General features: G+C 41.0%; 1 protein-coding gene and 1 long non-coding RNA gene across 2 annotated transcripts in view; one reads left to right on the top strand and one right to left on the bottom strand.

The window, feature by feature from the left end:
* LOC117525620 overlaps positions 1-5,485 on the bottom strand; it is a 28,463-nt gene extending 22,978 nt beyond the window's left edge. The window contains exon 1 of the long non-coding RNA XR_004565105.1: positions 5,442-5,485. This is a non-coding gene — a long non-coding RNA (uncharacterized LOC117525620). The remainder of the gene's footprint in view (positions 1-5,441) is intronic.
* The window catches only part of LOC117525619, a 30,576-nt gene extending 20,277 nt beyond the window's left edge, over positions 1-10,299 (top strand). Inside the window, exons 7-9 of the mRNA XM_034187517.1 lie at positions 9,317-9,534; positions 9,805-9,880; positions 10,018-10,299. Of these exons, the coding sequence (XP_034043408.1) occupies positions 9,317-9,534; positions 9,805-9,867 (281 nt within the window). The 3' untranslated portion in view covers positions 9,868-9,880; positions 10,018-10,299. The remainder of the gene's footprint in view (positions 1-9,316; positions 9,535-9,804; positions 9,881-10,017) is intronic.
* The last annotated feature ends 3,297 nt before the right edge of the window (positions 10,300-13,596 follow it).

Below are 13,596 nucleotides of genomic sequence, written 5' to 3'. Positions count from 1 at the left end.
GAGAGTGATTGACAGGTTCAATGCGTGCAGCTGGGATGCAATTTTATGGATTGTTTTAAATTGTTGATTATGGACTTAGCAGCCCCTCTCTCCCCAAAATAGTCTTTCATTGTTATAAATTATTATATGAAACCACCCATTTAAAAAATGACATTAATATATGTCTCAAAACTAATATGTCTAGGGCCTTATTTGTTTAATTCACTCAGTCATTTGTTTAATTCACTAAGTTAACGAACAATATTATTCTTGGTTTATTAATTTATTGTTTCAAGTATTTATTTGCACAATTTAAGGTCAAACATCAAATCCAGGGGGTCGTCAGAGTAAATTCATCCTGTGCATTTCTTTCTCCACTTGATGGCAGTACAGCAAACCAAGCGCTGCGTGAGGCCTCGAGACATGTATCGAAACGTTTGATGAGAAGCCTCGAGTCTTGAATGGGGCTTCATTTGCCCATCACTAATGACGACTTGTTACCGTTCATACAAACACACTGTTTCCTGCCCCAAAGGAAATCCTCAATCCATGCATTCAATTTTTCCTACAACACCATACTTATGTAGCTTTGTAGGTTAGCCTAGCAGCTTTGTAGGTTAGCCTAGCGTGGCGGATGGAATCAAAGGCCTTGCAAAAATCCAAATGAAGGGTATCACAAGGCAACCCTTCACGTGAAGTCTGGACCATTCATCCAGAGTAGTTAATAAATTGGTGAGACACGTTCTTCCTTTCCTAAACCCGTGCTGTTCTTCACAAAGGATGCTAACACTCTAGGAAACTCATAATATTCTGTCTGATAGTCTTTTCACATAACTTGCAAACCTGTGACATAAGACTGAGAGGTCTGTAATTCTCAGTAAGTGACTTTCCCTTTTTGAATATAGGTGTCACATTTGCCATCTTCCACATGTCTGGAAGAATGCCATTATCAACTGATTGCCTAAATATAAAGTACAGTGGTACGTGTATAACTTCGGCTAACTCTCTAAGCACCCTAGGGTGGACATCATCCGGGCCCATGGCCTTATTAGGATTAATATTTAATAACAACTTTTTGACATTTTCTGGTGTAAATTTAACATCGTCAATACTTGCAATACGAGGTATACCTAGAAAATTGAAGGGCTCAGGAACACTGCTGTCAAATACACTATGTACAAAGTCATTGAAATAAATAAGATCTTTATCATCTTCCTTAACATACACAGGTTGAAAAAACCTGTTTAGTTCCTCAGCAGTCTCAAGATTGTTACTCATTGCTAGTCCATCACTACCTTTAACTCTTAACACTGCTAATTTTCCCTTTGTTTTGCTATTGATATATAAAATGCTATTGAATTCTCTTGATCTTTTTCCACAAGTTTTTCTCGTATTCTCTTTTAATCTTCCTTAAGCTTTTATCAACTCTTTTTCGATATGGTGGCAACACTTATACATGGACCACCACCTGTAGTTCGCTCTCCTTTTACAGCTCAAGATTTCCTGGATTACTTCAAGACGAAAATACTAGAAGACATTAGATTGAGCACATCCCAGCATGCCTTAATGCAGCCACTACACCCTGTTATTGAGGTGGGTGCCATTTCTGAGGCATTACTTAGATTTGCAGAATTTGATAGTATCTCACTAGGCCTGCTGACAAAACTTGTAATGTCTACAAAAAGCACAACCTGCTTATTTGATCCCATACCAACAAAACTGTTTAAGGACCTGTGGCCCACTCTTGGGCCAACTGTGCTGAAAATTATTAATCTCACATTAACTTCTGGATCTGTTCCTAAATGTTTCAAATCTGCAGTGATTAAACCATTACTTAAGAAATCTAATCTTGACCCTAGTGTATTGAAAAACTATCAGCTGATATCAAATCTATCATTTTGCTCTAAAATTTTGGAAAAGGTGGTTTCACGGCAGCTCGTGAACTATCTTGCTGAGAATAATCTTTTTTTAAGCCACTGCAGTCTGCTTTTAGGAAATATCATTCCACAGACACAACTCTCACTAAAATGATAAATGATCTTCTACTTGCAATGGATTCAGACACCACTACGGTTCTGTTGCTGTTAGATCTCAGTGCTGCATTTGATACCATGGATCATCTTATTCTACTCGATAAGATGGAGAATAATTTTGGGATTACTGGGAGTGCCCTTGCATGGTTGACATCATACCTGACCATTTGTTCTCACTGTGTTTTGTACAGTAACACTACCACTAACCTTAGTGACATGAAATTTGGGGTTCCACAGTGGTCCGTCTTAGGCCCCCTGCTTTTCTCCCTTTATATAACACCCCTTGGGCACATATTGCGGCCTTTTGGGATTATCTTTCACTGCTATGCCTATGATACTCAGTTATACATGCTGATAACTGCTGGTAATCTCATCCACATAAAATCCTTAGAAGATTGCCTTGCAGCAATGAGAAGTTGGATGTCTAGAAATTTCCTACTTTTAAACTCTAATAAGACTGAAATGATGGTTCTTGGTCCAGTGAGACATCGGTATCAGTTTGAACAGTTAATGTTTAGCCTAGGCTTGTGTGTCATACATCACACTGACAAAGTGAGGAACCTTGGGGTAATTTTTTGATTCTACGTTGTGCTTTGACCTCCACATTAAGAGATACGAGGTCTGTCAATAAAGTATAGGTCCTTTTTATTTTTTTCAAAAACTATATGGATTTCATTCATATGTTTTTACGTCAGACATGCTTGAACCCTCGTGCGCATGCGTGAGTTTTTCCACACCTGTCGGTGACGTCATTCGCCTGTGAGCACTCCTTGTGGGAGGAGTCGTCCAGCCCCTCGTCGGAATTCCTTTGTCTGAGAAGTTGCTGAGAGACTGGCACTTTGTCTGATCAAAATTTTTTCTAAACTTGTGAGACACATCGAAGTGGACACGGTTCGAAAAATTAAGCTGGTTTTCAGTGAAAATTTTAACGGCTGATGAGAGATTTTGAGGTGATACTGTCGCTTTAAGGACTTCCCACGGAGCGAGACGTCGCGCAGCGGTCCCAGGCGTCATCGTCAGCCTGTTTCAAGCTGAAAACCTCCACATTTCAGGCTCTATTGATCCAGGACGTCGTGAGAGAACAGAGAAGTTTCAGAAGAAGTCGGTTTCAGCATTTTATCCGGATATTCCACTGTTAAAGGAGATTTTTTTTTAATGAAAGACGTGCGGACGGGTCCACGCGTAGGGACGCAGCCGGTGCGGTGCGGCGGCACAGGAAAAACACCTCCGTGTTGATAACCATTTGTAAAATCCAGGCGGCTTTTGATGGCTTTCAGTGGAGTGAGTATATGAGAAATTGTTTAACAGCTGGACATGTTCCAACTTGTCCTTAAGGCTTCCAACGGAGGTGTTTTTCCTGTGGCGGAGCATCGCGGCGGCTGCGAGCCGACGCTGCAATCCAACGCTGCAATCCGTCCACACGTCTTTCACTAAAAAAAATCTCCTTTAACAGTGGAATATCCGGATAAAATGCTGAAACCGACTTCTTCTGAAACTTCTCTGTTCTCTCACGACGTCCTGGATCAATAGAGCCTGAAATGTGGAGGTTTTCAGTTTGAAACAGGCTGACGACGGCGCCTGAGAGCGCTGCACGATGTCTCGCTCCGTGGGAAGTCCTTAAAGCGACAGTATCACCTCAAAATCTCTCATCAGCCGTTAAAATTTTCACTGAAAACCAGCTTAATTTTTCGAACCATGTCCACTTCGATGTGTCTCACAGGTTTAGAAAAAATTTTGATCAAACAAAGCGCCAGTCTCTCAGCAACTTCTCAGACAAAGGAATTCCGACGAGGGGCTGGACGACTCCTCCCACAAGGAGTGCTCACAGGCGAATGACGTCACCGACAGGCATGGAAAAACTCACGCATGCGCACGAGGGTTCAAGCATGTCTGACGTAAAAACATGAATAAAATCCATAGTTTTTGAAAAAAATAAAAAGGACCTATACTTTATTGACAGACCTCGTATTACGAGACCTGCTTTCTTCCACCTGCGAAATACAGCGAAGATTCGTCCCATCCTGTTTATGGCTGATGCTGAGACCCTGATTCATGCGTTTGTCTCTTCTAGATTGGACAACTGCAATATTCTATTTTCTGCTTTACCGCAGTCCAGCATTAGGGGACTTAAGACACACTTATTTTCCCTTTCATATGGCTAGCATACTGGCATAGTATGGTACTATGCTGCTTACTCTTTTAATTCATTTTATTAGGAAACTGAGCGTGCCACGGCCTCAATTTTACCTAAATTCTGGGTCTTTTAATGAAGCTTAGGGCTAGTGGCTGGCGATCACCTAAGTATTTCTTCTGTTTTTCCTTGTTGCTTATTGCTGACAAATTATTTGTTGTCTTTCAAATTGTTTGTTGTCTTTCTGATACTTGATTCTGCTTTTTTTTTTTTCTCTCTCTCTCTCTCTCTCTGTTTGAGGTGCAGCTCCATCCAGAGAGGGTGTGTCTGAGAGAGGTGTATCTGTTTCAGAAACCGTCCCGTGTACCGGCACCATTTGCTGTATGTTCGTTTTGTGAATTGTTTTGTAATTTGTGTCTGTAGCATGGCCCAAGCAGAGGGTCACCCCTTTGAGTCTGGTCTGCTTGAGGTTTCTTCCTCAGGGGAAGTTTTTCCTTATCACTGCTGCTCTGGGGTTGATAAGGTTAGACCTTGGCCTCTTGGATATTGGCCTCTCTTCATTGGCTTCCTGTTAATTCTAGAATAGAATTTAAAATTCTTCTTCTTACTTATAAGGTTTTGAATAATCAGGTCCCATCTTATCTTAGGGACCTCGTAGTACCATATCACCCCAATAGAGCGCTTCGCTCTCAGACTGCAGGCTTACTTGTAGTTCCTAGGGTTTGTAAGAGTAGAATGGGAGGCAGAGCCTTCAGCTTTCAGGCTCCTCTCCTGTGGAACCAGCTCCCAATTCAGATCAGGGAGACAGACACCCTCTCTACTTTTAAGATTAGGCTTAAAACTTTCCTTTTTGCTAAAGCTTATAGTTAGGGCTGGATCAGGTGACCCTGAACCATCCCTTAGTTATGCTGCTATAGACGTAGACTGCTGGGGGGTTCCCATGATGCACTGTTTCTTTCTCTTTTTGCTCTGTATGCACCACTCTGCATTTAATCATTAGTGATCGATCTCTGCTCCCCTCCACAGCATATCTTTTTCCTGGTTCTCTCCCTCAGCCCCAACCAGTCCCAGCAGAAGACTGCCCCTCCCTGAGCCTGGTTCTGCTGGAGGTTTCTTCCTGTTAAAAGGGAGTTTTTCCTTCCCACTGTAGCCAAGTGCTTGCTCACAGGGGGTCGTTTTGACCGTTGGGGTTTTACATCATTATTGTATGGCCTTGCCTTACAATATAAAGCGCCTTGGGGCAACTGTTTGTTGTGATTTGGCGCTATATAAAAAAAAAAATTGATTGATTGATTGACCTTACTTGTGTGATGTGCCTTGAGTCAACCTTGTTGTGATTTGGCGCTATATAAATGAAATATATATATATATATATATATATATATATATATATATATATATATATATATATATATATATATATCTCTTTCTGTTGCCGTACATTGATTGCCAGCTACGGAAAGCAACACTCTCAGCTGTGGGGTCTCGCCCAACAACAAAAAAAGGGGGTGGGGGATGTTACATACTTTTGTTTCCGCTGTGTTTTACTTCGCCAACATGCATTTTGTGCATGTGTTTTGTTTTTTATTTTACTATTTCTAACCCTACCCCTTTCTCAAACCCTCTCCTTTCCTCTAACCATAACCCCCAGACTAACTCGCCCTGCATTTCGTGCTCCCGTTGTCACAAAATGAATTCATACTTGAGCATGTGCACTTAGAATCAACCTGAGTGGTCGGAAAAGAAAATATAGGGAAAGAATTGTACACCACAGGGGAGCTGATGTTAAAATAATGTTGCTCCTGTCAGTATAATGCTTCAGTGAGATCATGATCCACCTTGTATTTCTCATCATGTAGGACCTAAGACGCTCTGCACAGACAACTGGACAGAATGGATATAAACATGTGGAGTGCCCCAGGAATTAACAGTCCACTGATGGGATTAGGAATGAATGCAAAAAATGCACAACTCTGTCCTCCTTACCTCAGCTTTGGCAGTGGAATGTCAACAGCCGGGCATAATGATTCAGATGGACAAAAAATGAGGGAGGATGAAGAGGACCCAGAGCTGGCAAGGAAACTGAAAGAACTTCAAGAGATTGAAGAACAAATTATATTAAAGAAAACTGCCCTTTATCTGAAACAAGGCAACACGTTTATGGATGACACGGCATCCTGTGGGGTTCGTGATAAACGTGTGGCCCATAACACACCAGACACGTCTGGAATTCATGCTTTTTCAAGGCATTCAAATGAAGATGGAGGAAGAGCATTTTTTTGTCATAAAGGTGCACCTCTAAGAGACAGAGTGAAATCAGTTTTGCAGCAAAAGCATACTGTCGACTATTTCACAAAGGTGGGTCATTGATTTGACCTGTGTCAAACTGGTCTTGACTTCTTATATCTGCAGTTGTTTTCTTTAGCATTCTGACATCCGTGGAATGCCATTCAGCTTTAAGAAGTCAGCTACTGTTAAAAAACTAAAGAAAATAAAAATGTTCTGTCACTTCCCATAAAACACTGTAGTAATTATACTGCTTCTTTTTGGTTTGGTTCCATCTTCAATCTAATTCTACACAGATACAGTTCAAGACGGCCGAAGAGACTATGAACTCATTCAGCCAGAGCAAAGACCGTTTGATGAAGGAAGACCATCCACTAAGACGAAGAGTGCATGAGTTAATGAGGCGGATGTTAAGTAACGCCAGTGAAATTCCTGCAAATCGAGAGGTTTGTAACTTTTTTTTTTTTTTTTTTTTTTTTTTGTTGTTTGCTGTAGCCGCTGTAGCTGCAGGACAGAACCGTTATGCTTGTGAACACAAAGACAGTATCTCAGTTATGTCACTCCTTTGAGCTTTTCCTCACGTTTTCTCAAGATATTGATTTACACTTGAAAAGCCACCTGTGATATTGATTGACACAGCCTTTTTGTTATCGCCACTAAATGGCAGAAGAGGGCACTGGTGTTGTGTGATCATTTGTGCCTGTTTGAGGACACTAAAATTCAAGGTGATATACTGATAACAAAATTTTTGAGCCTATTTTGGTGGTAGTTAGAATCTGTCTCATGCTAGCTTTTCCATTTTCAGAATCTCTTAACATTGCAAGATAGGATTATATTTGATCCATATTTGCAGTATTTTGTATTTATGGCACTATAAAGATCTGATGGGAATAAAATAATTAATAAAAAATAATAATAAAATAATAATAATAAAAATTTGACTGTCTCAGTTGATGCAAAATACAAAATTTTTGAGCCTATTTTGGTGGTGGTTGGAATCTATCTCATGCTAGCTTTTCTATTTTCAGAATTATTTACATTATATTTATCCATATTGATTCATATTTGTAGTATTTCCTAATTATGGCATTATAAAGATCTGATGGGAATAAAATAAGAATTTGACTGTCTCAGTTGATGCCTGTAATAATTTTTTGGCAACTTTTATCCCTGTGCAATTGTGGTGTCTCTGAACCTTCTATGAATTGTCATGTTAAAGTTAGAAACACAACTGAATTGAGAAAAGCTGCTGGTTTCGATTTTCCCTGTGTAGTAGACAGTAAATTTCCCCTTGTACTTTTTCTTTGTCAGGCTGCTGATATCACACAGGCTCCTCCAAGCCAAAGTCTTTGTCCAGCAGTTCAGGAGACCATCTTTATCAACAAGGGATTCCAGCGCTTCCTCACTGTGCTCAACCAAGTAGACGACATAAATTTACTTAGTGAGATTGCCAATGATGACACTCAGGACCTTACTGTGAGGGATGATCAACCACCTGCTGTGGAGAAGAAGTCTGACCTGTCAAACAGAACTGAGTGGAGTGACAAGCCACCATCTCACAGTGGAGCACAATGGCAAGACTACAGACAGACCAACAGTGGAGAGAGCAAAACTGAACCGGCCAGCAGAGAGCAATCCAACAAGAAAAGAATATCCAAGGCAGATGAGAAGAAGGATAAGGGAGGCCCTTTGGGTTCTTCACCATCCACCACTGGAGGAATATCCAAGACAGATGAGAAGAAAGATAAGGACGGCCATTTGGGTTCTCTACCATCCACCAAGAAAGGACTATCCAAGGAAGATGAGAAGAATGAGAGAAGAGTCAGTTTGAGTTGTAGCAGTCCGCCACAGTCTTCACTGTATAACAACAAAGGAATTTTGAAGACAGATGAAAAGGAAGATGAAGAAGACTGTATTGGCTCTAGAAGTAGGTCACAGTCTTCTGTAACAGTGGACCATCTAGAGAAGGTGAATATTCAGCAAAAACAGCTCCAGAACATCCTTAAAACTGTAGGCCTGAACTTAGAACCAGAAGAAATGAGGAGACTTACAGATCGCACTCAGGAAAGGCTGTATGGGAAGAAGATTGATGGCAAACAGATAAATAACAGCAGACAGGAGCAAGAGCATAAGCAAAGGAGCCCAAAGAGATGCAGGAGTTCCCCATCTTCCTCTTCCAGGTCAGATATCTGCGCATTAAGTTCAGCTAGCAGTGTCTCTGGGGAACAAGGACAAAGTTCAGACTCTAGCAGCTCAAGAACCATACCAACATTTCAAGAGAGCAAACAAGTGCAGCAAGGCATTCTCAGAGACCAAGATAGAGTAGGCTTCAAAGAAATTCCTAGTCACCACCCATATACAGAAAGCCAGATTTGCTCCATTCCCCTGTCTCATGTGCTGACAAACCATGGTATGGCCCACTACTCTCAGCATCCCTACCTTAGTGGTACTTACAACAGAGATTTAAACCTGGGATGTACCCAGGATGCCTTGTCTTCCTGGTATTATCTCAACAGATACCATTACCCTCAGAATCACAATGCTCTCTCTTTTGGAGCATATTCTGCAGGCAGTAATTTTGACACTAGCCTGATGGTTAACCCTGACCTCTCTATGAGTAAAGGCCAAACTGGAATGTTTTCTGGCCCTCAATATGTACACACCATCATTTCTCAGCCTTCAGTTGATTGGCACTACCTGAAGCACATTAAAAAGAAGAGGAAGAAGGAGCATCAGAAAGCCAAATGCAACAAAATACAGAACATAGGGCTAGAAGGAAAACAAATAGAGAAAGAGACCGGTGCAAAAAAATGTAAAACATCTGATTCGGCTATGGAGGTTCCTGAGAGCACAGATAAAATGGTTTTGGAATCACCAGTGTTAGAAGTCAAAGAGGAACCAACTGGGCCTCAACAGGAAGACAAATGGCAACCAACTCGGCCTCGACAGGAGGACAAAGGGCAACCAACTGGGCCTCAACAGGAAGACAAAGGGCAACCAACACTGCCTCAACAGGCAGACAAAGGGCAACCAACTGGGCCTTCACTGGAAGATAAACTGAAACAACTGAGAGAGAAGGAAATAAAGGCAAACCTGAAGAGGACGGTGAGTAATCGTGTTCCTTTAAAGAGTTTCACACTACTATCGACTTTCCTGTCTTTCATTTGTCAAAAATGTATACAGTCAGGTCCGTAAGTAGTTGGGTAGGGAGGGACAAGTGTTGCGATTTTGCCCTTGTACACCACCGCAATGGTGTTGAAACAACATAATCAAGGCGTAATTGTTTTATAGACTTTTGTGAGTCTTATGTGATCGGCCTGATGTAATTACCTTGGTGATCTCCATTAATTCACTGTCTTTTTCAACCATTTGTAGCTCGACGTATTTAACCAGATGGTGAAGCAAAGATTCACAACAGCCAGAAACTCCCTTACCTGAAAGACTGCCCAGAGTGAGTACATATAAGAAACTAAAGATGTAATCCAGATAGCTGAAGTTGTGATTATTTTAAGTGAATTTTACGATCAATATAAAGGAAAGTTGTAATTAAGTTTCTTTTCCTTTCTTTTTATTTTTTCTCTTCCACAGATCTGTGCAGAATCTTGTGGATGCATTTGATCTGAACCACCTTTAAACCTGTAGTTTTCCAAAATCATTTGGCCATGTGTGTGTCAACTTTTGACCCAGTTTTTACTGAATCATGCTGAAATACTAAAGTAAAAAAAAATTGGGGGGGGGAAGATAATATTCATGTTTGTATTATTTTCTGTTTTAGGTTGATGTTTTGCCTGTTTTATGTCTAAAGTGTTTCTGCCTAAAATACTTTTAATGTCTGACTTTCTTGATGTAAAACTTGCGTTCAGACATAAATAGTTGTCGCTCTGAATTAATATTTACCAATTTATTGTCCCGCTACTAATTTAAGTGACGAGAAACCTAAATCGATAATGGCTGCTGAACTTTTCCAAAACATTCCCTCCCCATGGGAGATGGTCTTGGTTTTAGTTTGGTGTTGATATCTCAAGTCTTTGATGTCCTAAATAAAAGTCATTTGAGCATCAAAGTCAAAAATACAGATTTCGTTTGTTCCTAGATTATGTTTTTTATATCCCTTGTGGGCTTGGAGGAGTCACAAGAACAAGAGACCACTCCTTTTCCTACATCGCATCAATCACTGTCCCAAATCGAAGTCATGTTGAAGGTGAAAATGAAGCCATATCACACATGTATCTGTAGCCATCTGGGAGGAGCCACATTAAAGGAGATTTTGTGATGTCATGATATTGAAGAACCTCAGTTCTGTAGCTGTCGTGTTGTGGCTTGAGTTTTAAAAAAAAAAGCAGATGTGCAGATAAGAAGTGACAAGAAAAAGTATATTAATGCTCAGTATGTATGAATGAATCTGGGCAGGAGTGGTGGCCAAGTGGTTGGTGCATTTGGTATCAGTGTGGAAGGTTCTTGGTTCAAACCCACCCCTGCCACATTTCTCCATGTAGTGTGGAGTTGTGTCAGGAAAGACATGCAAATCCATCTCATATTTGCTGTAGCGACTCCGATTGCAAACAACGGAGCAGCCGAAGGGACTTACTTACTATGCATGAATGAATCTGTAAGTTTTATGGGTGTATCATGGTTCCCTGATAACTCTAGGACTCCTTTGTGGTTTTACTTTTTGACTGTGACTCTTTATCACATCTGTGAAGAATCCTCTCAAGAAACCTAGTACAGAAGACATCTTGTTATTGCCAGAGATGACTGGTTAGCGTCCAAGTCTCCCAACCACGATTTGTAACCATGTATTAAAGAATTATTAATTGACCGCAAGGTCTGTACGGGGAAATATTAGACCGATGTGTTGTCAGTACAGAATGTGAGTTAGTGAGGTCCATGCAAAAAACACGGAGGTCTGATATCCCCATACAGACGGAGCAAGCGAGGTAAATAATTTATTTGTTATATAGCTATTATATATAAACACATACAATACAAACTTACAGTGTCGCCCAAATATGAAAGCTGCTGTCGGCTCGTAGTCAGTCCTGTTCACCTCTATGAAGAACGTGCCAACAGATGGTCTGGTCGTTAGCTAGTAAGCTTTCAATCTGTGTTTTTTCAGATGCTGTTTAGATATTTATGGAGTATGTTTATGTCCAACTTGGTTTTTTAATTGTATTTTTTTGCTTCCTGGTTTGTAACTAAAATACGCTTTGCGGACCGGTTGTCGTAATGGTCAATATGGGAAAATATCGGACCGGTAATCACCCAATCAGAGCGCACGTAGCGTTGCAGCCATATAATAGAATTTATTTACATGAAATGGTTCCTTTTTATGATTAGTTCAAAGAAATCGCAACATCTTTCTTTGTGATTCTTCCATTTTTTATTTTGGTTACCACAACAGATCCATGATGGACTACTGCAATGCAAGTGCATGCACAAATGCACAGCTAATGATTGTAATCAGTGTTAGTCATGTCACCACGCATTCCTGTCGTCATAATTATGACGGTAGGTTGTGAGACAAAGGAGAAGGAAAATTTCTCGAGTGAGTTTGATGAGGTGGTGAAGACTGTGCCAAAGCATGAAAGAGTGGTGATAGGAGCAGACGTCAATGGGCATGTTGGCGAAGGGAACAGAGATGAGGAAGATATGGTTTCAAGGGCAGCAATGTGGAATGGCAGATGGTAGTTGATTTTGCAAAAAGAATGGAAATGGCTGTGGTGAATACAGAACAGGGAGGAGCACAGGGTGATGTATAACAGTGGAAGGTGTACACACGTAGAGTGCGTTCTGTGTAGGAGATGCAAGCTAAAAGAAATTGGAGGTCATGGGTGTGACATCTTGACAGCTGAAAGAAGACCAGGGGACCTATTGGTGGAATGAAGATGTCCAGGAAAGCATAAGGAGAAAGACACTGATGAAAAAGAATTTGCATAGTCGGACAGATGACGGAAGTAGACAGGAGTACAAGGAGATGCAGAGTAACCTGAAAAGTGGCAAAAGCTAAGGAAAAGGCAAAGCTGTACAAGAAGTTGAATAGTAAGGAAGCAGAGAATGACTTCTGTCCACTGGCCAGACAAAGGGACAGTGCTGGAAAGGATGTGCAGCAGGTTGGAGTGGTAAAAGATGCAGATGGTAATGTGCTGACAAATGAAGGTGGACAGAATTTTTTAAGGGGCTGATGAATGAAGAAAATGAGAGAAAAGGCTGGATGATGTGGAGAGAGTAAATGAGATTGAGGACAGCTATGATGAGGCAGAAGAGTGGAAAGGCAGTTGCCAGATGATAGTGTAATGGAGTTTCTAATCAGATTGTTTAATAAAATCTTGGAAAGTTAGGAGGAGTGGAGACAAAGTGTGCTGGTTCCAATTTTTAACAGCATAGGTGATGTGCAGAGCTGCAGTAACTACAGAGGCATGAAGTTGGTCAGCCACAGCATGAAATTATGGGAAAGATTAGTTGAAGCTCAGTTTAGAAAACAGGTTAAGATCTGTGAGCAGCAATATGGTTTCATACTGAGAAAGCACTACAGATGCAGTATTTGCTCTGAGAATACTGATGGAGAAGTATCGAGAAGGCCAGAAGGAGTTACACTGTGTTGTGGATTTAGAGAAAGCATATGACAGGGTGCCAAGAGAAGAGTTGTGGTATTGTATGAGGAACTCTGGAGTGGCAGAGAAGTATGTGATGGTCGTGCAGACCATGTTCAAGTATTGTGTGACAGTTGTGAGATATGCAGTATAACAGACTCGAACGTGGAGGTGGGATTACACCAAAGATCAGCTCAGTCTTTTTTTGTTTGCAGTGTTGATGGACAGGTTGACGGATGAGATCAGACAGGAGTCTCCATGGACTATGATGTTTGCAGATGGCATTGTAATCTGTTGTGAGAGTAGAGAGCAGGTTGAGTCTAGTCTGGAAAAGTTGAGATATGCTCTGGAGAGCAGGGGAATGAAAACCAGTAGGAGCAAGACAGCATGTTTGTGAATGAGAGGGAGCCTCAGTGGAATAGTGTGATTACAAGGAGTAGAAGTGAAAGTAGATGAGTTAAAATACTTGGGGTCAACTGTTCAAAGTAATGGAGAGTGCAGGCAGGGTGGAGAAAGATGGCAGGAGTGATTTGTGGCCAAAGAATATTGGCAAGACTGAAGCCACCAGACAGGAGGA

This window comes from Thalassophryne amazonica, chromosome 15 (assembly GCF_902500255.1).
Source record: "Thalassophryne amazonica chromosome 15, fThaAma1.1, whole genome shotgun sequence".
In the NCBI taxonomy this organism is placed as follows: domain Eukaryota; kingdom Metazoa; phylum Chordata; class Actinopteri; order Batrachoidiformes; family Batrachoididae; genus Thalassophryne; species Thalassophryne amazonica.
The sequence above is the reverse complement of the archived record's forward strand: the minus strand, read 5'-3'. Positions and strand labels throughout refer to the sequence as shown.